This window comes from Camellia sinensis, chromosome 5 (assembly GCF_055761805.1).
Source record: "Camellia sinensis isolate YWXY chromosome 5, ASM5576180v1, whole genome shotgun sequence".
Taxonomy (NCBI): Eukaryota; Viridiplantae; Streptophyta; class Magnoliopsida; order Ericales; family Theaceae; genus Camellia; species Camellia sinensis.
The window spans coordinates 22,576,307-22,601,685 of NC_138965.1; the positions used below are offsets into that span (position 1 = coordinate 22,576,307).

General features: G+C 36.9%; 1 protein-coding gene across 1 annotated transcript; it reads left to right on the forward strand.

Annotated features, from left to right (window-relative positions):
* Nucleotides 1-1,669: 1,669 nt before the first annotated feature.
* On the forward strand, nt 1,670-20,388 carry LOC114276786 (FIP1[V]-like protein). Its single transcript, XM_082868391.1, has 9 exons — nt 1,670-2,820; nt 4,459-4,724; nt 9,102-9,228; nt 9,303-9,371; nt 9,985-10,125; nt 10,303-10,404; nt 10,515-10,816; nt 11,586-13,257; nt 19,519-20,388. Exons 1-9 carry the CDS (start codon nt 1,834-1,836, stop codon nt 20,086-20,088), a joined length of 4,236 nt encoding a protein of 1,411 aa, XP_082724517.1. The 5' UTR covers nt 1,670-1,833; the 3' UTR covers nt 20,089-20,388.
* The last annotated feature ends 4,991 nt before the right edge of the window (nt 20,389-25,379 follow it).

The following is a 25,379-nucleotide window of genomic DNA, read 5'->3' on the forward strand; positions in this document are numbered from 1 at the left end:
GGTTAGGGTTGATATGAATAAAATTAAAATTTTGTGTTGGTATTTGTACGAGCACAAAATAATCTTCTCATATAATCTTGTTGACCAAGTTTACACTTCTCCAAACGTCATCGCTTTGCTACCTGAAAAATAAAAACGTGAACTAGCTAGCGGAGGTGTGCCGAAAACCTCTCCGATGCCTAAATTAGCACAATAGACAATAGATACCAAAAGCTCTGTGTATTCGTGGGTAAAAATTTCAATACTTGTGCATAGGTCCTGGCATGAGCTTTTCTAGAATCTGCTTAACACAATCCCAATAAGACTCTAACTCTGCTTAGCAGAGTCTTCCTAAGAATCACATACCCAAGGATAATGCTTATCCCTAGAACTCCCCTCTTACTGCAAGTCAAGTGAGATGGCCTAATACTCTGCTCGGCTGACCATGCCCAACCGAGCTACCTCGGCTCTGTGCTCATCATGGCCAAACCGTAATGACCCTAACAAGCTGGAAACCTGCCAAGCTACACCTAGCTTGGCCCACTATTTGTAACCATCTCGGTATGATAAAGGTTTTATCCCTAGATAGCTAAGTTCAAGCCCTAGCAACACATTTGTAACCGACCGAGCTACTCAATAGCTCCTTTTTGGCCCATCGTGCAACCCAATTTTCACCAAATGATGTTACCTAGCTCGACCCCATTTGTTTGCACAAATTGACCTCTCAGTATTAAAATCATGAAAATTGTATTTGGTTCATGGATTTAGAAAGAAATTTAAAAATGGAAAAAGAAAAGATATATTATATGTAAATAAAATACAGTTATATTTTGACCCTATTTGGGAATAATTTTTTTGGTTAAAATAGTCAATAAAGACTAAAAAAAAAAATAAAATAGTTAATAAAATAAAATGTCACATTCTATTTATCAATCAATCATTTTTTTTTCTCACAACCATTTAACTACAAAAAAAATAAATAAATAATAATTCACAAATCATCCTAAACACAATTTTTTTGATCTCATAAAATAGTCAAAAAAACCAATTAAAATAGTCGAGTTTCCAAACAAAGCCATCATTCACGTTTCATCTATCTATTTCTTTTCATCTTCTAAATCTCTATTTAAATTGTTGAATCAAACACGTAGTCAGAACCACCAAGGGTTGTGGCAGCGTGAAAAGGCACTAACCTTCCATACAAGTTAGCATGCCTTGATTCTTGGGACATAACTAACCACTCATTTATTTGATAAAATTAACAGTGCTATATTCCACTCGTGACTTTATTTTATGTATTGAAATTGGTGCAATCTCTGCTTACCTCAACAGCGAATCTTTTTTTAAAAATTTAATTAAGAAAAATGTCTTGTAACTCAAATTTTGTGACTCAAAAGTGACTCAAATGGCCAAAACGACGTTGTTTTGGCCATTTTTATATTGTTCTGTACTCAAAACGAGTCGTTTTGACCATTTGAACCATTTTTGAACCACAAAATTTAAACTACGTAGCATTGTCGTTTAATTAAATCTAACAGTCCGCTGATTATTATAAAATTATGACTCACAAATATTATAGTACCTTATAGTACCCTTCTTTCTTCTTCTTCTTCTCTTTTTTTTTTTTTTTTTTTTTTTTTTTTTTTTTTTTTTTTTTTTTTTTTAACACGAGCTTAAAAAAAATAAAGATGGTTCAATCAAATATGTTACCCAATGTAGATCTTCATATATAATCCCCATTTACATTGTCATATATCTTTGTGCCTACACAAACCTGAAAACCCATTCGCTCTCTAAAAAGCTCTCTATTCGTCTCTCTCTCTCTCTCTCTCTCTCTCTCTCTCTCTCATTCTCATGGAAGACGACGATGACGAGTTCGGAGATCTATACACTGACGTCCTCCGACCCCTCCAATCGTCTGCTCTCTCTCAGAACCGCGCGATCGATCTCAACATTCAGAGCGATGATGAAGATATTCTCTTAATAGCTCCTAATTCTAACCCTAATTTCAATTTCACCAGCTCTCACCAGAACCAAACCCTAGTTTTCAACTCCGATAACGCTGCCCCCGAACTGGGTCTCGCCTCAAGTTCCGATTCTCATCGGAATTTGAATTTGAATTTGGATTTGGATGGTAAGCCGCAAAGTCAAGAAGTGGAGAAAGAAGATGGTTTAGCTGAGGGGGTGAGTAATTGGGGGTTGGGTTTGCCGGAGCCAAGTGTGCCTAGGGTTTTGGAGAGTGGCGGCGATTTGAAATTTCCAAATTTGATAGATGAGTCCGGGATTGATGTTGTTGTCGAGGAGAGAGCTGATAAAGATGATCTATTGGTTGCAAAAGATGAATGTTCTTTGGATAAAAACGATAATTTTGAGAAATTTGATATAGAAGAGGTCAATACTGGGATTGAAGATTTGGGTTCGGAGCCAGTGATACCTGGTCTATCGATTCCTGGTGTTTCGGATGCTGTGGATAATCGAGGTGACTCGAATTTTGTGATGCGGGATGTAGCGAGCGGTGAGGGTGATGATTGGGACAGTGATAGTGAGGATGATTTGCAGATTGTATTGAATGATAACCACGGACCGATGGCGATGGGAAAGACTGGAGTGATTGGAAGTGACGATGAGGACGAAGATGGCGATCCTTTGGTTATTGTTGGTGATACCGAACTGGGTCATCAGCCAATGGAAGAGCGAGAGTGGGGTGAAGATGCAGCACAGGGGGCAGACGGTGAGAGAAAAGAATTGGGCGATGCAGCCAAAGTGAATGGAGGAGTGGTTGTTCCGCCAAAGATTGGGTACAGCAATCATCCATATCATCCGTATCATTCTCAGTTTAAGGTCAGTGATGTTGTACATGTGGGGTTTTGTGTTTTCCCCTTGTGTGATGAGAATTTGAAATGTAATCTGAATTGTAATTATTGTACACTTCAAATGATACTGGGTTCATTTATGTTGTGAAACTTAGTGCTCACAGTGTTGATCAATGTCCTTGTATATGCTTTTCAGTATGATGTTTGGAAATATTTTAATAAAGAGAGTGACCACAAATGGTGGGATTTGTTATTGTACTGATGCCTTTTTTTCTTATAAAACGAAATTGCTACAAAATATACAGATTCTGAAATCAACACTATAATTAAGCAACCGGTCCTTTCGAATATCCTTTTCCAAATTCCAATGAAACTAAATTATTAGTGCCAGGGAAACCACTTCACGATGATGCCTACTACATGCTAACAGTGTTGAGAATCAGCTGTAAATGTGGATGTGTTCATTTACTGATAAAGCTCATACAGCTTTAAACATGGGAGTCCTTTAATTTCATCAGCTGTACTATCTTAGATGCAAAAGCAGGTGGCAGTGGCATGCTTGAGCTACAATAGTTCATGTTCGGCGTTTATTTAATTTCGATTACATCAGGCCTTGTGCACTGGACGGTTCTTGATTGGCTGAACAGTTTCAGGCAGTTTGCTCAATGAGTTTCTTTGAGGCATAGCTGACCTTGGTAGTTGATTGGTGGTGTCCGGCAGTGGTTGACATTATTCGTTTGATTGTTTGTTTTCAGTATGTAGCATTTTGGTTGCAAGAGTTTATGAGCCTTTTTAATAACGCCACACAAGCTTGCTGATCCAAAAAGAAAAAGAAAAAAAAAAATTGAAGCCACACACTGGTCTTGCATTTTTGGTGCCCACAAACCATGTGCATAATGCAATGAAATGATGGAATCTTTTTGATGAAAGTCTTAAAAGCAAGTTACTCTTGATTGTTAAAGCCAGATTATGTAATTGAAAAAGCACAACACACAGTTGGCTAAATTTTTTCGAACTTTTGTAATAAATTTCATGGATAAAGTTTTAGCAATTCCAAGATGTTTAAACTTCCAAATTTGATTTTTAGTTAATTGAATACATTTTGTTTTTATTTATTTTTGGTTTATTTTCTTTCCAATTGCATATTTCGAGATGCCCAAGCAAGCTCGTAGGCAAGAATTATGGAAATTGCCTTTCTCGTCTTGTATGCTCTGGTAAATCTTCTGATTTACATGTAAAAGTTATCATGGTCTGCACTCCTAATTTGTCGATTTCTTCTTTCTTTTTGGTTAGAAATGCTTTTCTTTATGGACTTCTTGTGTAAGTTATCTTTATTTTCTTTGTTTCTTTTACGAAATCCGTTTACTGTCAAATAGATTTTAAATGCACGGATGTAACTTGAAATAATTTAATAATCTCTATAATTCTAAAAATAGTGAAAAGTTACTGTTTTCTTGAAATTGGGATGTCCGTGCATGAGGATGCTTACAAATTGATTATCTGGACATTCCATTGATTTTGTTTGATACTGATAACTGCAAAATTTTACCATAAGATGTTTAAATCATTGTTATTGCAAGCTTGTGTCAATTAATTTCTTTTTCCTCTTTGTTAAGTGTTAGTTTTATCGTCAATTTTTTTTTTTTTGTTTTTTCAAACTGTGCAGTATGTGAGACCTGGTGCAGCTCTGATGCCTGGAGCAGCTCCTTTTGGCCCTGGAGGAGTCCCAGGTCAAGTTGGTCCGCCAGTCAACATGGGGCCTGTTGTCGGCCGTGGTAGAGGTGATTGGCGGCCAACAGGAATAAAAAATGCTTCTCCAATGCAGAAAGGTTTTGTTCCAGGGTTTGGAACACCTGGAACAACAGGACGTGGTTTTGGAACAACAGGACGTGGTTTTGGCAGTGGGTTGGATTTCACACTTCCATCGCACAAGTAACCTTCACATAGTTGCACTTGCTGTATATATTATTTATATGCTTAATTATGCTTTGTTTTGATGATGGCATGTGTTATTAGTTGAGCATATTGCTGCTTCTTTTTAGATTCTTGAATTTGCTATATTATGTCTTTGATTCTTTTTCGATTAATTACATGAATGATTCTTGAAGTATGTGTTTTGTTACACTTTAGTCCTCAAATTTTTGATTGTTTCACTTTGGTCCCCAAACTATGGATTGGTTACACATTAGTCCCTAGAGTCAGCACCGTTTAAAATTAGTTATGCAAAGGAGTATTTCATAATTTTACAAAACAAATACAACAACATAAGAAAGTTAGGGATACAAATGTAAAAAAGTTCACAGTTTGGAGACAAAAATGAAATAAAACACATATTTTAAGACCCAAAATCCTACAACTACAAAATGCTTACTTTTAGATCATATGCATATTTTAGTCATTTTGATTTTGTTGAGACTTCATATAAAAATTTCAAAAATATTTCTCATTCTCTTACTGATTTTGAACGACACTGAGTTTTGGGACTAAAGTGTAACAAATTGCATACTTTGGCGACCAGAGTGGAACAATTAAAAGATTGGGAACTAAAGTTGAACGTATATTTTGAGGACCATTAGTGTAATTAACCCTCCCTTTTTTATTCTAAAGTTATTGAATTGTGGAGAAAGTTCATGTATCATGTTGACAGCCCTTTTTAAAAAAAAAATCATTATCTTTATGTGCAGTTTCTATTGAGCTTATGTGTATATGGAGATGTTTGAGTCTTTAGTTCCTTATCCTGTAGTAGGAACTAGGATGGCTATGATACATGCAGAGTATGGCGAGCTGGTTTTTGCATTATACTATTAGGGTTTGGATATAGTGCCAGTGATGCAAAGTTGTTAATCCCGTATGTGCCGTTTTCATTGTTTGTATCGTACATACTAGTAGGAGTGCATTGCAGGATACTGTTTCAGATTTAATGCTATGAATTATGTATTTAATACTTTTTTTAAAATAAGTAATTAACTTAACGTATGAGGGCAAAAAGATGCACTTGGTGAGATGGGAGACTATTTCGTTGTCTAAGGATAAAGGGGGGCTTGGCCTAGGGAACATTATAGCAAGAAATCTTGCTCTCCTTGGAGAGTGGCTATGGAGATTTCCTTTGGAGAGTGACTCATTATGGCATTCTATTATTAAGAGCAAGTATGGGGTTCATATCTAGTCATATGGTTTTGAGGGGTAATTGTTGATCTCCTTGGAAGTTGATATCTCATATCTTCCCTTCTTTTTTTTTCTAGATTTCTCTCTCTAAAGGTGGGAAATGGGGAGTCAATCCGATTTTGGGAGGATATTTGGGTGGGAAATTCTTCTTTTGATAGTGACTTCCCGGGTCTTTATAGGATAGCAAATTCTCACGGCTTCTCCATTTTGTTGTTGGCATGCTCTAGTTCTGCTCCAATTGCATGGAATCTTAGTTTTGCTAGAAATCTCAGTAATAGAGAGGCTGGGGATTTAGCATCCTTGTTGTCTCGCATTGAGTATTTGTCATTGGTTTCTTCCTCGAGTGATAAGTTGGTTTGGCTTTTGAATAATTCCAGAATTTTTTCTTGCAAATCCTTTTTCAATAAGATCATTGACAAGCCAAATATTCCACTTTTTCCTCTTCACAAAAGAATCTGGAAATCTTTTATGCCTCTCAAAGTGAAGGTTTTTATATGGTCTGCGGTTCGTGGGAGTATTTTGACCAACGATGTTCTTCAAAGGAGGAGGCCTTACCGTTATCTTTCTCCTCAATGGTGCATTATGTGTAAGGAAGAGGGGGAGACTCTGAATCACCTTTTTGTTGCACTGTCCAGTGGCAAAGGGGTTGTGGCAGCAGTTTTTTGCGTGGGGTGGTCTTGCTTGGGTGGTGCCCAAGTCATGTAGTTCAATGCTTTCTATTGATTTTCGTTTTTTGGGCATTAACAAAAAAGCAAAGTTGTTGGGGCTTTATGTAGTTTTTGCTCTATTTTGAGTCATATGGTTGGAAAGGAACGCGTGGATCTTTGAGGACAAAAGTATTGACGTACGGTCGATGTGGGAGAAAATAGGATTTCCGGCATCTTTTGGGGCCTTAGTTGCTCCCTCGTTTAGGGGAATCCCGGTTTTGTTAATTTCTTGTGAATGGAAGGCTGTGTGTTTTTCTTAGTTGTTTGCTGGCTTTTGCTTTTGAGAACTATTTGTCCTCCTTTGTATCTTGTTGTCTTCTCTTTTCCTTATTTTAATAAAACTTTCTTTTGTTGCTGATCAAAAAAAAATAAATAAATAAACTTAAAGTAAAACATGATGTTGCTTCTAGATCCTTCTCAACCCCCAAATCACGTGTTTATCTTTTTCCTTTATGTAACCCTTTCTTCTCCACAATCGCTTGGATCCTTAAATCCTCGACCATTGGCAGCTAAATTTTGAGTCCCAAAACTCACTTGCAGAAATCACTGAGTGCTTGCCACAGTTCCCCTCACTGCTCCTTCTCATTTCCCATTCCATAGCAGCTGCCGCCACTGCTACTGCATTCATTGATTCACTCTGCTAAGCTCATGGCCATGGTCCCAAGACAATGAAATCAATGTTTAGGAAGGTGCTTTATTGTTGAGGTCAATTGATCATGTTTGTTCTTTGATTGAACTCTCTTCTTCTTCCTTTTTTTTTGTAATTAATAATGTTACACAGGTTTGATGATATGAAGATATTTTTGTATTGCTTTCCAGAAAAATTGCCAACCATTACATATCCTAGTAGACCCTGGCAAGCCCAAAATTATCCAGTCCAGTGCAAACCGAAAAATACACAGAACGAAATTGGGTCCCCATTCTACCAAGCTCTTGATAAAACGTTATGTACCAGGCGTACCTTTTGGCACAATTCAGTACGAAATGAGATTCACAGGAATGCCCTGTTTGCTATATTCAGTACGAAATGATATTTTTCAGGACATCATGATAGTACTGTATCCCACATGAGAAGATGAACAACTTTGCTATATTATCTTGTTAGAGTGACATCATTTTTTTACCACTCTTTTGTTGTTCTATTGTTTAAGTTGTTGAAAAGAATTTTTGCTGAAATTGTTAAATGTTGTCATGATTATGTTCCATTTTAAGGTGAGGCTTAGACATGGCCTATTTCGATTGATGACTTCTCATGCCAATGATCAATTTCCTTCTCTTCACCCATGTGCAACTTGTTTGTTTACTAATGTCAAGGAGATAGGGAAATTTAAAAAAAAGAAACAAAAGAAAAAAAAAAAGAAGCCCAATTAGTACACATTAATGTGTGTTTAGGAGGAAAAAGATTGGGAAATTGATATTTATTATTTAATTTAGAGGAAACATAGAGGGATTTAAAGTGGAGCAGTAACGATCGTAATACAAATTGAAGTAAAGAGTGGACACAAATTAATTTCCTAGTATGGTTTTCACTGAGTATTTCTTTTTGTGTTGTTTGATGATTAAACTATTGCATGGGAAGAGATTCATAATGTATGTCTTTTGCTGCTGAGATTTAAGGTTAGAAAGGATAGTGCATTCTAATATAGAATCATAGAAAGAGGAGTAATGCTCTGTAGGTTTTTAGGATATGCGGGAGTTAGCAAAGGATAGGCCTTGGAAAGTTCTTTATAGTAATAGTATGACAGCCTTGAAATGATATGGTGGTGAAAATTCATGGCAACAAGATTACCTGAAGGCTATCATGTTTTGTTAACTTCTTGAATTGATTTGTAGGGAGAACCTGGCAGAGAATTTTGTAGAGAATGTCAGTCAAAGAAGCATTGCTTTAGGATGTCAGTCAAAGAATATTGTAGAGCCAGGGCATTTTTCTTGCAACATTGCTGGCCTTGTAGCTGTCTTATAAAACTTTCGATATAAAACATAAACACTGTAAATGGCCTTCCCAATTAGGACATTCGGTCACAATTTTTCTCAATCAGGTAATCTGTTTCTTTGATGTCTCCCCCGCCCTCCGACCCAAAAAAAAAAAAAAAAAAAAAAAAAAAGAACAGAAAGGAAAAAAAAACTTCCCATCTTCCTTTCATGTTTTTTTATCTTACAGTGTGGGCTTAGCTTTTTCTGAATTCCAACAGTTATTCATGTTGAGGTTGTTTGGTGGCTTTTTCTGCTCGTTTGTAATGCCTCGGCATTGTAGCACAGCAGAAGCTGCAGAAACAGGCACTGTTTCTGTTGCAGGAAATTCTGGTTTACATAACTAAAGATGCTGTAACCTGCTTTTTGTTTTATTATGTACATATATATATATATATATATTTCATGTTGGAAACACATTTAAATGTGAAATTTTGCTTTTTTTGACCTTCTCAACTATTCACAGGACTATATTTGAAGTTGACGTTGATAGTTTTGAGGAAAAACCGTGGAGGCTCCCTGGTATTGATATATCAGATTTTTTTAACTTTGGTTTGAATGAGGAGAATTGGAAACATTATTGCAAACAGTTGGTAAGTATTACCGTTTATTGTGTCCTTTCCTATATTGATGGAATCTGAGAGGATGCTGAATTTAAATTCTGCAGGAACAACTTCGCCTGGAGGCAACCATGCAAAGCAAAATTCGCGTCTATGAAAGTGGGAGAACAGAACAGGTAATAAAGTGCTTTCTCATAGTGATGTATCCAGGGGCAAAGGAAAGAGGGAGGGGGGGGGGGGGGGGGGGGAAAGCTAAAAGAGATGACAAAACTTGTGTATTAATTTTAAAAGGAAGGCCATAATATTTGAAAGGGTGGAGACTCAGTTTATTCACTAATTAAGGTAGTGAAAAAAAATTAAGGTATTGCTTCATTCATTCATTAAGTTTTTTTTAAATGATCATTTAATAATTAATGATGATTTAATTTATAATTTTTTTTTATATCATTTTTCAATGAACCAAACGTGAAGTATACATTCTAATGAAATAACCGTTATATTTTTATTCATTCTAATTAATTAAACACTAACAAAGAGTTCATTAGTTATTTGAAAAGCTACTAATCAATAGTAATAAAAAAAATAAGACAAAATGACAATTATAAAAATATAGAGATTTCAAAGAAAACATAGAGGAGAGGCAAGAACGATAATGCTCTTTAGATGGCCCCCTCAATCTCGGAGTTCTGGCTCCGCCCATGACTATTAGTATCTTTCCTTGCCTAAGTCACCTTTTGTGGCTAAAAAAACAAGCAAAGGAGTTTTTATCTTTTATTGCTCTCAATTCAGGAGTATGATCCAGATCTGCCGCCAGAATTAGCTGCAGCAGCAGGTATTAATGATATTTCATCTGAAAATGGAAATCTTGGGAAGATGGATGCTGGACAAAGTGATATAGCAAAAGGATCTGCACATGTGCGGCCACCATTGGTATGTGTTGGTGTTGATCTTGTAGTATTTTTTGTTTTTGTATTTTCCTAGTCCTGAAGATAACTTGGTCATTATTTAGATTTTAATGTATCTAGTAAAAATGGAACTCTTTAAATGCATAGAGTTAGTTTCTCGTGCCAGTTTTTGGGTTCACTGGTTTATGTGGTTTCCTACCAGCCAACTGGAAGAGCAATACAGGTGGAAACTGGTTATGGTGAGCGTCTCCCGTCCATTGATACTCGGCCACCTCGTATACGTGATTCTGATGCAATAATTGAGGTGAGTGGTCAACACTGTCCATGAACACATTGATATCAATCTTATTATTCTGATGCATATCTTTACACCATATGTGCAATTCAATTGCACTTATATTGTTTGGGAAACAGATTGTTTTGCAGGATTCAGCAGATGATGATTCCATTAGGGGAAATGATGTCACAGAGCAGCCAGAAAAGGATTACTCGAGGGAGGATTTCAGGGGAAGCCATGAAATTGAATGTGATGTTGCAGAGGAAGAAACTGTACATTTTGATGGTTCCTCGCGTGCCTATAATGGTAGGAAGAGGGAACTGATTGAAAGAAAATCACCCTCCATGAATTCTGTTCCGGATAACCTTACTGAGGGAGATGGAAGTTTGCCTTTGCCCCCATTAACAGGAAGAGATGTTGGCACCCTCTATGAGGATAGGTATGAAATAATGTTGGATTAAATTCAGTTCATTTTCTTTAGCATAAAGTTTTTAAGTTAATTTAACTCTCGCTAACCTGATAATTCTTTGTACTACATTTATGGAATAATGGAAGTTAATTGATCAAAGGCACTTGATTGATTTATGTCATATGTGCCAGTGAGCAAGAAGAAAAAAGAGGTAAGCAAGCAAATAACAAACTATGTGCTTATAAAATGCTACTGAATGTAGTCTCATAAGCAGTTGAATGCATGTTGAGGAATTGAAATAGAATGAGGACTAAATCATGTTCTTATTATTAACTGTCATTCTAGCCCTAACGAAAAACAAAGTGCTTGTAAAATGCTTACTTTGTTCAAGGAGGACCAACTGAAGAATTGAATGCTTGTCATGAACTGAATCATTTTTCTTCGGGATTGTTATAACCAACTATTCCTGGAATTTGTACTATTCTGTCTTATTTCTATATGTATATATGTACTAGTTTGTTTCCTCCCGGCTTTCAAGTTGTATGTAGTGCTGATTTGGTGGCCTAGATCAGTGATGTTTTCATAGCTCAAATTAACCACTATCTTCTTCTTGAGAAACCTCTGCACATATTTAATGTTTGACACATCTTCCAATTATTCTTGTGGTTTATGTTGTCATCATGGTTATGATTTTTCTATACGTTGAATAAATTGACCTAGGAATTTAAACTAATTTTCATTTTGTTACATTGCATCTGAAGTTAATTAATACCTCTATCTAACTTTCTTCTTAATCCAGGCAGACAAAGGGAAGAACACACGACAGATCCCCCAATATGACCCATAGTGAAAGTACACTGGATAAAAGATTTCGTGACAATCAGAAAGAAGGTTCAGTTGAAAGCATTGGTGAAGAACATATCCCTCGATTATCATCTCCCGTCACTGTTGGGAGTGCTGAGGATCTTGATGTTGAACATGGTGATGGTTTGCATGATGAGCTGGTGCTGGCCGGTAGAAGCTCTGGAATGGATAGAGAGGAAGTGACCTTGGATGCAAGAACTACAACTGATACCCGCATAGATGAAAATCCTTTGCCTTCTGTGAAAAAGCAAAAGTTAAGTTCGCGAGTTGAACAATCTTCTCTTCAAGAATTTGATGATGGAGGGGACTTAAAGGCATCGAGAAGTAGTGATAACAGCAAAGGAAGGTCAGGGAGCAGCAGAGATTATCAGAAATTGCATGATAGTGTTGACGAGGAAGTTGTTGAGCGTGGACATTCTACACGCATGGTGAATTTGAAGCGACCCCATGGTGAAGATGAGCCTAGTGTTAGAAGCAAAGGTCGTGATGAGAGACATGAGATGGACAAAAATCGTTTGGTGGAAAAAGGTCGGGAGGATGCCTATTCTCGTAGAGATTGGGATCCTCACTTGGCCCATCACTTGCACAGGAAAACTGAGGTTATAGATAGGCGAAAAGAGAGAGATGATTCTGAGGGAGCTTGGCAATGGCAAGATGAGGATCCACATGGTATGCGGACTAGAGCTGAAGACACAAGGAAGCGAGAGCGTGATGATGAAATAGGGTCAAGGCACCGGAACAAGGTTCAAGAAAGTGAGAGGATGGACAAAGATGAACATCTTCAGTTGAGGAAACAGTTTGATAATGGTAATTTAAGGGCCCATCACGATAAAGATGTGCGATCACGACACAGGGAAAAGGAGGATAATATGAGAAGTCGATATGAAAACGTGGATGATCTCCATAGAAAAAGAAGAAAAGAAGAGGAACATTTGAGGAGGGATGCTGAAAAGGAAGAAATCTTGCGGGGCTATAGAGAAAACTCTAGTCATCGAAAGCGAGAAAGGGATGATGCTTTGGATCTGCGTAAGAGAGATGAGCAAGTGAGAACTAGAGATGATGATCAACATTCTGCCAGACACAAAGAAGAGAGCTGGATTCACAGAGAGAGGGGTGAGAGGCAGAGGGAGCGGGATGAGAGGCACATGATCAAACAATCATATGAAGAAAGTTTATTGAAGCGGGAAAGAGAAGAAGAACGGGGAGGAGTAAGGAGTGCTCGAGCTGCAGAAGACAAAGCACGGGTTAGCCATGCTAGATTGAAGGATGAGTATAAAGGTGCTGATAGAGGTTACCAATTTAAAGACATAGGGCGGCATGGTGAGCAACCTAAGAGGCGGGATCGGGTTGAGGATGGAAGCCTTTTGCAGCATAGGGGATGGGAAGATGTCCATTCACATGGAAACCAACTCAGCATTAATGAGAAAAGGCAGGAAAGGGCAAGTACTCGTGATCGTGCTATTAGTGGTTCTGATAACAATAGGTTGCATGAAAAAAAACATAAAGAGAACATGAGGAAGAGTAAAGAATCAGAGGGTGGTGAACAAAACTCCATGGGCCATTCCAAGAGAAATCAAGATGACCAAAGTGGTCGGATGAATGAGCCGGTATGTTACATCTCTTGATACAATAATATGCCATTCTGTGGAGGAAAAAGCCTTCCCCTGGTGTTGAATTATTATGAAATGAACTAAGAGCACGTTTGTTACGATGGAATGGGCTGTAATGGAACTCCCTTATTTGGTATGCCTTATCCAAGTGGGAATAGTAATTCCTGTGGAATAGCTATTTCAACAAATTGTGGGAATGCCTAGTCTTTCCTCCAAACTAAGGAACTTTTCATTCGATCATAGAATCACCTTAAAACAATGTCAATTGGCTATCAATCACTACCATTCCCTTCTACTACCACCCTCCGTCCACCGCCACCACTACAACCACCACCATTACCACCACATCACCACCACCTTACTACCATCACTACCACTAGTGCCACAACCACAACATTATCACTACCAACCTATCGCTGCTACCACTACATTGCCACCGTCGCCGCAATCATTATAACGATCGTCGCCATAATCATTACAACCACCACATCACCACCACCACCATCGCTACTACAACCACCACTTTACCACCATTACCACCATTACCACTCTACTACCACCACCACCACTGCCACCTCCTCCATAACCACACCCAAGATCAAAACCAAACCAAAGCAAGCCTGAAGTCCTATCAAATAGGGTCGGCTCCATGAACCTTTATTCTCCATTTAACTCTATCAAAGGTCATTTGGTTAGTCAAAATAAGAAGAATCATATCTCTCTTTACTACACTAGCCTACGTCAATTTAGGTTTGTCCCTTTCCCTAACACTTTCATTTACTGTTACTGTATAGCATCTTTTCACTACTGCCTCTGTTGATTTTCCTTGTATATGACCAAACCATCTCAATCTATTCTCTCTCAACTTGTCTTCTATCGGTACTACTACCCATTCACGAATAGACTCATTCTTAACTCTGTCTTTTTTAGTCTTGCCACACATCCATCTTAGCATCCTCATCTCAGCAACACTCATCTTATCTACATGTTGTTTCTTAGTTGACCAACATTCCGTCCCATATAACATCGCTGGTCTAATAGCCATTCTATATAACTTTACCTTTAGTTTAGTGGATACTTGTTTATTGCATAGTACCCAAGACACACTCCTCCACTTAAGCCATTCTGCCTTAATTCTATGGATCACATATGCTCTAATCTACTCAATCGTTGTGATAATCGATCCTAAATAACGAAAATGTTCACTCTTAGGTAGTTCTTGGTGCTCAATCTTTACTTTTCCTCTGTTTCCATTGTTACTGTTATTAAAATTACACTCCACGTACTCTGTCTTAGCTATGCTTATCCTAAATCCTTTAGATTCAAGTGGTTTTTTCCAAGTCTCCAACTTAGTGTTAACTCCTCTAGTCTCATCCACTAACACGATATCATCTGCAAAAAGTATACACCATGGCACATCATTCTGAATATTTCTCGTTAACTCATCCACTCCTACGATCGACTTTGATTTTTTTGGGGCCTAAAGCAAACTCTCAATATGGGGGCTTTCATACATATTGAAAATAATCGTGATTAAAAGATTATGTATCTTCTTTCTTTCTTTTTTTTTAATTTGAAAATGCTTACAAAAAGGTTAGTTTCATATATAAAAATTAAACACAATTAAAGTTTACTTAAATATATAACAAAGTCTACAATAAGAAAAAAGGACCAAAATAATTCAAGCTGAAGACCAAGCTTGCATAATCCAACTTATCAACTAAATCATTTTTAATGTATAAAATTGTTAATCCATTCATTTTTTCTTGTGATGGTTGATCGAAGGTAAGATGTAATCAACTTCAACTTTGAAAAGTTTCTTTTTCCAAAAGTAACTGTAATAGGGAACCGTATTCTATACACAATCCCTACATTTGGGAAATAACCATTCATTAGTTCTAAATAATTCATCACATCACATCACATCACATCAATTGGCTTTTTGATTTTTTCGAGTAGTAAAAACCATTCATTAGTGTTAAATCTCATCATTGAATTTTGTTGGGGCCTTTCAAATTTAAGTGGGTTTTTTTTTTTTTTTAGGGTTAACATAATAGCTAAAAAGAATTTGGTGCCCTCTTTTTAATCAATTTTCGGGGGCCTAAAGTGGGCAGCTTTGCCAGCTTTACCTCAAAGCTTGCCTTGACTACACCACCTTACTACCATCACCTCCACTACCTTCACCACCACCACACCGCCATCGCTGCCTCAACCACCACCACCTCCATCACCACAACAACTACACCACCACCACCTCTACGTCACCACACCACCATTGCTGCCACAACCACCTCACCACTACCATTTTCACCATCACCACCCCCACCATCCTACAATGATTTCCCATCACCACCATCATACCACACTACAACCACCATCGATGCAACCGCCGTTGCCACTACTCTCACCATCACTTACACAACTATCAACACTATTAGAATTTTTTAAATTATGTGACAAGAGGATCATTGGGGGTGGGGGGGTATTGTCATATTTTTTTAGTTATTTTCTCTGAAAATGTAAAAACATTTATTCAATTACATGTAGTCTCGTCATGGTTTTAGATATAGGAATCGACATTTGTGGTTCCCATTCTAACTCAATGTCAGCTATATGACTTGCTATTCTTCTGAACATGCAACGACATACCAAAGAGATCAATTTAATATTCTTAGAAGTGTTGGAACCATGTCATAGATAAATTTTCAAATGTTGTTGCAGGTAGTATATATTCAAAGGGTGTCAAATGGCTATCTTATTAGTCCATCTGACTGTTAAACCAAACTTGATCTAGGTGACTATTTCCATATCCATGACTCTTAAAAGTAATCTATAAATTTGGTGAGTTGTGTGCCATTTAATTTCATTTCTAGAGAATATGATTATTCAAATCTTGTAAATCATCCTTTATTTGTTCTTTCATTTTTTCTTTTTTCTTTTTTGGTGGTTAAAATGCTCTAAAAGTTAATTAAGATTAGTTTATTGCAAACTATGGTCAACCTGTGTATTAGTTACGTTATAGAATTGTGTTAGCCTTGAGAGAACCGTGCACACTGGTAGTCTCTCTCTCTTTTCTGTTATTCTCCTTTTCTCTCTCTTCTTCTCCCTCCCTCCTTCTTTCCCCCTTCCCTTAACTTTTTATTCTTGACTCCCTATGTTCTTCTTCCCTTTTCCCTTTCTCTTTCGATTCTCCTTTTCTTTCTCTCTTTCTCTTCTCTGCTTTTCTCTTTCTAACCTCTTTTTTCTGTGAGAGATCCATTGGTGTTCTACAGCATACATGTATTATAAGTAAAAGATATTTGCAATAATACCTTTTATAATATTTGAAATTTTAGTTTGTTAGAGCTCAACTGGAAAACAAACAACTGGCATTGGGGTATCTAAAATTTATTGATATATTACAATTTTGGAAATAAAGTAAGAGTAGTTACTTACATCCCTTTATAACGTTTAAAGGGGCTTATGTTTTTCCAAGCCCACCATTGGGATCTATACTTTTATTGTACTTGTTTTGCACATCAAGCATCAACTAGATTGGATATGGCTAGTGTCCGAACAATAAACTTGAAATTTGCTAGATAAACTATAAAAATGAAACTGTTAAATTAAGTGTGATGTTGATGAGATGGTTGCTCAATCACCTATCTATAACAACATAGGAGGGATACAGTCCAGAGGTTGGCTTGACCAAAAATGAATCTTAAGGCTTGTAAGAACAACAATTTGCACATCAAGTGTAGTTTAGTAGGGGGTCTATTCTTACATCAGGTGTAATTTTATCCTGCCCATTTATTAGATATGTATATATGCAGTTCTTCTATATTGTATCATGTAGTAGTAAATATTTATGCCGACCTACTTTTGATTGACTTTCAATGCTTTTGTTGATTTTATATTCTCATCAGCTTGCTCTGTTCACTGTATGCACAATGCATGTTGATCATGTATATTCATCATCCATTGACTCTTCAGTTTACAGTCTACGCCATTCAAGAGAGTTTCTTTCAAAAATTTTGGGGCTTTCATTGAAATCTAAGAAAGCTGAAATCAACGTTGATGTTCATTATTATTCCCATGCTTTCGGATATTTGATCTCTCTTTTAGTATCATGGTTTGAGTACCATGAAAGTATGAATCTGATTGATAATTTGATTTAAAATCATGATCTCAAAGGAGCTGAGTCAATTGTTCATTAGGTTTTAGGATCATGAAGGGCAAGGTTTCAAAAAGCGGTGTTACGGAACAGTTGTGGTGGTAGGCACTACCCAAGGTTTCAAAAACCGGTGTTACGTAACGGTTGCGGCGGTAGGCACTACCCGTTACACCCGCTTTTGTGGTGTGACGGAAATTCACACCTGTATTGGTTGTTTCGATGTTACGTAATGGTCGTAGCGATATCGTAACGGCCCGTTACACACCATTACATATATTTACAATATTCTGAACAGTTTCCTTTTCAAAAAAAAAAACTTACAAAATATGCATTATACACATTTTGCAATATTCAATGGCTCAAAAATAATTTTTGTTTGTCTCAATTTTTATTTTTATAATCATTAATAATTGTAAACATTTTTTATTTAGTTAGTTCAAATATTGGTCCAAAATAATTTTGTAGACATTTTAAAAATAAATAAAAATAAGAGGTACAATATGGATTTATGACATATAAAGTCATTTAACTATTGAATTAAAATCTAAAAAGCTCATTTCATAGTGATTTAAAAGTAGGAAATATATTGGATCATACTTAAAAACTAACAAAAATTGATCAAAATCTATTTTAAACCCCAATAAATGTGATTTTGAAGAAAAAAAATATGTGTGTCGTGCAAATTTTTTTCAAATTGTGTGAAAAATAAAAAATTCACGATTTCGATTACCGCAACTGTTACGCTACGGCTTTTACACCCTGCAATCGCAACCGTACCACTGCATCCACTTTTTGAAACCTTGGAAAGGAGTCAAAGACATTAGCTGCACCAACTATTTTTTATTTAAATAATTTGGGTTACTAATAAATTTATTAGCACATAGAAGATAAAAACATGGAAAAAATTATTTATTGAAAGAGATTCATACTTGCGGAAAACAAAAAGAACAAAATTTGTTGATTTAGATTTGAGTACTGATATACAAACAAAAATTCATATATAATTTTTATACAGAAGGATGTGACTTAGTGTGGATTTTTTCACTTTAAAATCAAGCACCCATGAAGTTGAGTTTATTTACTAGAATGGCATCGTCAGATCATTCTTGTACAAATTTTGTATGAATTATATGTATGAATAGAGTTTTCCTTGAGATGCTGACTCAATTAGGGAATTTTAACTTGAATTGTTGGCTTTGATGTTGGGAGGAATGTTATATTTGTTGTTGTACTCTGTTGATAAGATGTTGCTCCCACCCATTTGGTAAAGTAATCAATTAATTGCATTGCTAATGCCATTTTGTTTACATGAATTGGTTATAGTTGAGACCACACCCATGAAGTTGAGTTTATTTACTAGAATGGCATTGTCATATCATTCTTGTACAAATTTTATATGAATTTTATATATGAATAGAGTTTTCCTTAAGATTCTGACTCAATTAGGAAATTTTTACTTGGATTGTTGGCTTTGATGTTGGGAGTAATGTTATATTTGCTGTACTGTTGATAAGATGTTGCTCCCACCCATTTGGTAAAGTAATCAATTGATTGCATTGCTAATGCCATTTTTTTACATGAATTGGTTATAGTTGAGACTGTGGTAGTGAATGCCTGGGTTATTATTGTAAAGATTGCTGCATTGTGTTAGCTAGATAGTCATTCTTTGTTTGGTTTTCATAGATTAGTATCTATGATGTCTTTGTTCTTTGTTCTATAATGTTGTCTATAATTGTTTGAAGACATTTTCTTCCTTGGTTATTGCTATAGAAGTACTTTCTGAAATGTTTATAATTACAATTTACAATGCATTACTCAAATATGATGTATGAAATACGTGGTAATCAGCAGTTTCAGCTGAAATTCTTCCCTCGGCTAAAAGGGTCAAGGTCAGAAAATCAGAGGTAGTCCAGAAAATCTTTGAATCAATTAATCAGTATGTGGTTGATCTCTGTGCTAGGACCCAATGAAGTTATCTTCAACAATATTAGATTCATGTTTTTGACTATATGTTACTTTGTTATGGGCGATTGGAAATGTCCTAGAGATTTCAGCACTATATGTATATTTTTTATTTTTCGATGATTATCATTGCCTTTGTTCAGGTGAAATTGAAAGGCACAACTGAGTGGGGAAATGGTGAGCATGAGATCCTGCTGAACCGTCACTCTTCAAGAAAACATAGGGAAGACGCTTCTTCAGATGATGAGCGGCAAGATTCGAGAAGAGGACGGTCCAAATTGGAACGTTGGACAAGCCATAAGGAGAGGGATTTCAATGTCAACTCCAAGTCATCATCTTCCTTGAAGGTTAAGGTGATTGACAAGTTTAACAATGGTGGCCCTTCTTCCTTAGCCAGCAAGCTCCCAAATGAATCTTCCAAGACAGTTGAAACCGTTGAAAATCAACATCCCTTGGGTGATCAAAAAGATGTTGGTGATCCAGAGATTAAGAACGACGATGCAAAATCCTTGGACGATAGACACTTGGACACAGTTGAAAGGTTGAAGAAGCGAAGTGAGCGTTTCAAGTTGCCAATGCCAAGCGAGAAGGAGGCCATGGTGATTAAAAAGATGGAGAATGAACCATTGCCTTCCACCCAAAGTGAAGCCCGTGCAGACTTGGAGATCAAACCGGAGCGTCCGGCTCGGAAACGGAGGTGGATAAGTAACTAATTGTGGAATCAAGGAACCAATTTTCATTTTTGTTTGGGAGTACGCAAGTAAGAGGAACCAAATTTCAATATTAAAATATGCAATGTTTTGGGTTTTTGGGGCTGGCGGCATAACTGTGCTGCACCCATATACACTCACTTTATTATATGTACATAGCAGTGAATGTAACATTGTCCTGGCCATTGATGGCGGCTCAGAATTTTCTTTTTTTGTTCCAAGTAACACTTAACAGTGTATTCATTTATAGAGATTGTATACCATGTTCCTTGGTTGTCCCTTAAAAGGACCTGGTTGTTCCAATAACAGTATCTGACCTGAATGAAGGCTGGTGCGCCATGAGGCGAGGCACTTGATTAATTCTGGCTGCGTCAAGTATTGGTGGCAGAGATTCGGAGAAATTTAATGCGGTGAACATTTGCTTACTCTGGCATAGGAAAGTCATTGAGGTAGATGTCAATGGATGATCTGCACTTACTGTAGTTTGATTATATATGTACCTGTATGATTTGGTTTGTCACTTCTTATTTTTTATTTTTATAATAAATCATGCACAGAGGTAGAGCTTTTTATGTTGATGCTCCTATTGTGTGTTTAAGCGACGAGATATAGAAAGAAAGTATTTGAAGAAAGGAGCAGTTATTAGTCAACATTGACATGAGCCTGCATTTTTCCATTATGTTGATATGAGAGAGATGTGATCCCTGCAATTCTAGAAATTATCTAGTAGGTCTCATGCACATTGTCTGTGTGCCCATTCAATAGCACTTTGTGTTTTGCCCATCATGTTCCTTGTTTTTCAGACTATAATTGTTCGGCCCTCGTTATTAGGTGGCCACATAGTTAGCATAGAATTCTTGGAATACAGGATAATTAGACGGTGGCGGATAACAGACCTTTCATCGACTGCAGGTTTGTTTAGTAGGCATGTGTTTACGCGTTATTAGGATTGGGAGGACATTGTTTAGGGATGAAATTATTGAGACTAATTCTATCGAAAGAGGGTCAGGAACTTGTTTCAACCTTCGGTGGGCACTACTTTCCTCAGATGACATTGAAAGGCTTGTTATTTGTGATTTGGACTTCATGTAGGTGGTCATCTGCATTTTGCATTGTGGAATCCAAGCCTCAGATTTGGATTTTGATGCAAACTCAGTTAAAAATTTTTGGCTTCTGATTTGAGTTCCATGGCTTGGATATCATGTTGCCAAATGCAATAAATTTTGTACTAAGGTGGTCTCTAATTCTAATTCCCAATTGTTGATACTCACACTGACTCTAGAGGAATAGCCTAATAGAAGTTTTGAGTTACAAGACCACCATTCTGGTATTGTGTTTTGATCAAAGTAAATTAACCATGATTGTGAACCAACCAACAATCTATATCTAGCAATTAAAGCTATCAATGGCAACCTTATTATGCAGCAGAGGAAATGCCCAAGTGAAATGAACCCTTCTTCTTGGCTTGGTAGATGGAAGTTTAGAACAATAGCATGTGAAAGGGTTGACCTAAATGCAGTTGGGATGACTTTGGGGTAGGAAGTGTGTCATTTGTTTCCTTTTCATTTGTGATGAACGCTGGAATATACTAGGCACCGGATTTGGAACTATGTTTCAAGAACCAACTGTCCAAAATTGGAGCTAAATGTCATTCTGTAGCATCCAAAACAACATCCAATGCATTGTATTACGTGTAAACAATGGTTATTATCGTGTACAACAAAACACTATTCACAGGTATTGTTCACAGCACCCAAAACAATCACAGTTTTGAGCTCCTTTCTCTATTTAATTAAGCCCGCCTTCCGTACACTAATTAAACCCTAAAACTCCCGCTAGAAATTAACTTTAAATCGCGATATAAACCTACAAATTCCAGCTTAAAAACCCTTCAAAGCATTGTTCTGCATCAAGACAACAAGTGGTACGCTTTCCTGCATTAAATGGTAAGTGAATTGTGAAATAGTTTTGGTGGTCCATTGTTTGTTTGTGTTCCTTTATTTAGATCTCTAAGGTTTGTGTTTGGTTTATGGATTTGGAAAAAAAAAAAAAAAAAAAAGGGAAAAAAAGTGTGTGAAATTAAGTAAAATATAGGTATATTTTATTCACATTTTATCTATCTTTTCCATTTTCCTTTTCAGATTCCTTCCCAAATCCTTAAACCAAACGCAACCTAAAGCAAAAAGCATGAGATTCCAATTAACACAACATATGGGTAAACAATCATTATGCAACATTCCATGCTAAAACTGCTCAAACGATTATGAACAGCCCCATCTGTACATTGAACCAAATTTCAAATTGATGCCTTTCTTTCTACAATGGAGTTCTTTGGGAGCATTTGAAAACTCCAACTATCCAATTAGTGTAAACTTGTAGAATGAGAATTGTTCGAGTTCAACAAAACCTTTGACGCCTCTTGTGCTATTAATGAACTAAGAACGGTTTTCATTGTTAACACATTGATAATTCATTTCTCTTTGTTGTAATTCCACTTTAATGAAATCACTTGAAGGCCAAACTATTACATTAAAATGCCCATGTGAATGAAAACACATGGTGAACAACATTCCTAGTACTATTCACTACTAAAAAAAGGATTTTTGTCGCAAATAATAGAAATACAGTCGCAAAAGATATTTTGTAATAGCCCATGCAACAGCAAATGGGGGACGTGAATGTGGGGGTGGCAAATACTTTTTACTGCTGCAAAACAATAGTAGCAAATTATTTGCGACTACCTAACCTACTTATAACGGCAGATGTTTTGCCGTCGCAAAAATAAATAAATAAATAAATAAAAATACCTACAATGTACTAGCAATCATCTTCTTACCCTCGCAAATTTTTTTTTTAAAAATGCCTACAATGTTTTGGCAACCTCTATTCTCATATATATATATATATGTGTGTGTGTGTGTGTATGTATATATATTCAAATATTATACACAATAAATGTACAGAGATATTTGCAAAAATTTTAACATTCATGTATTATTTTCTATCTCTTCCCTAAATAAAATTCTCTTTCAAAAAGAAAAAAGAAAGTATTGTCTAACAATAACAAGGAGTTCCTGAAAGAATCTTGCAAAGGTTTTCCACCTCTTACAATTACAAAGAATATTTGAGGTTACAATAATTCTGATTCCAAGAATACTTGCAATTACCCACCCTAACACATAAAACTAGTATATGGAAACAAGAAACAGGGCGCTCCTTCACAGTTTTGTTACAGAGTCTGGAAGCAACTCTTGAGAATACAGACGTCTTTTGGTTTCGTCAACTACGCTTTGAAAACTGTTAGAACAGCAAATCAAAAGAAAACAGAATCAAGCAAAATGCAACTTGAAATTATGGAAATAGTAAGGCAGTCCAACTATAGCTTGTTCTAGTTTACATTTTATAAGAGATATGTGGAAGCGCATTTGATATTATTGCCAAACTGACCATGTGAAAGTCCACAACCTAAAATTTCAGAGCATTAGCACTTCAAGGGGTACTGAACTTGCCCTCTCCCTATGTCGAACAAGGTTACTGCTAATTATAGCTCTGAGAGGGAGATTTATGATCTGAGATTGGGCCGTGACGTTAGCCGGACAGATTTGGGCCGAGGTATTGGGCTCAAAGATCAGGCCGTGATATTGCTCGATAATGGCAAAGCCCACGTGGAACGAAGCTATCTGATCTCGGTTCTGCGATGGCCGGACAGGTGGAGGAACAGCCTAGATGAGGCTCTCCGGCTCACGCGTTGCAAGGTTGAAATGTACGCACCTTAACCCGGTAGGAAGGCCTGTGCTTGGAGCTTGGCTGAGAAGGTCTTTGGCTGACCGGCGTTACCAATCTCCAGCTCAGCTTCGCCGGAATATAGTTGAGCACGGCTGGAATTAAGCCTGGTAGTAGGAAACTACGACATCAAATACACTTGGGCATGTTCAGTATGGCCGTTGATAGCCGAGATAATGTTGCCCGGCTGCCGTGCTCCCAGCAGAGTGGGCTGGCAGTTGGGTTAGGTGATGTATAGCAAGATTTATGCTGACAGATGAGATAACAGAGCCACATGTCGAGAGACCAATGGGAGTAGATTTGGGGCGCAGAAGGGTATATAAGCATGTCTGCGCCCCCCATACCAAACAGGAACATTTTGTAAGGAAATTCTTACACTCAAACACTGCTCTCTCTCTCTCTCTCTCTCTTTCTCTCTCTCTCTCTATCTTGAGGTGTACGCTAACTTGATCGTCGGAGGGGTTTTCCGGCCACACACCGCCGGGTAACTCACCGTTATTTGCTCGCAGGTGATCGGACAGAAACAGAGCTTGGAAAAAAGGAATACGGGCTTGCCCGAATATTTGCTCCCCGTACACTCAAAAACAAAAACCCACAAAAACAAATCACAATTCCATTGATTCACACCTATCAAATACCAGATCCACCAAGAATTTGAAAAATACCTTGCAAGCAATCACAATTCCTAGCCTCATTTTTCACAACAAGAACAGAATCAATAAGCCTATCTCCTTCAGTGTAATGCCCTTTAGCAATCCACTCAAAGCGCCAAAACGGGTGCAAACACTTGGGCAAATATATATATGTGAAGCAATAACAGAAAATAATACATCGTCTAACTCACCTTTGTTCTGCTGGCACCTCTCCATGGTAATTAACAGTAGAGATTTGATTTTTGCTCAGAAAGTGGTCCACAGTGCGACTAGAATTAAATGTGTTGGAAAACACCATCACTCTATTTCCCTTCGCTAAACTTGGCTCAAGGACCTGTATTGACATTATCAAATTGCAAAATGTGAATTTAGTTATTGATCAAAATAATTGTAAAGTTACACAAACTCAATTCTATCAGTGTTCTGCTTTGCAGACAAACTTTAATATTGATACTGCCGAGATTAACACTTAAGTCGTTCTGTCAAATGTTCCCCAAACATGATAGGTAAAATAAGAGTTGTCAGCTTCATGTAAAGCTTGGATCATGAGAGTTAGAGATTAGATAGAATCATAAATGGTAATGCCATGAATCTATAGAAAAACTTGTGGCCCATTCGAAAGGGGCATATACTTTTTAATAATCAAACTTTCGCTACAGCAATTGTATAAAATATTAAACCAAAAAAATAAAATTCATCTTTCCCTTGCAACACAAGGTTTTGGGATACAGTTATAAGTCATCCTACTTTCAACTCCCAACATGAGATTAACATCCCTTAGAGACATCTATTTTTTTTTTTTCCCCCTTCCACAATTAGGCTAATCAAGTTTAGCTATCCACAACAGCAAAAAATTAA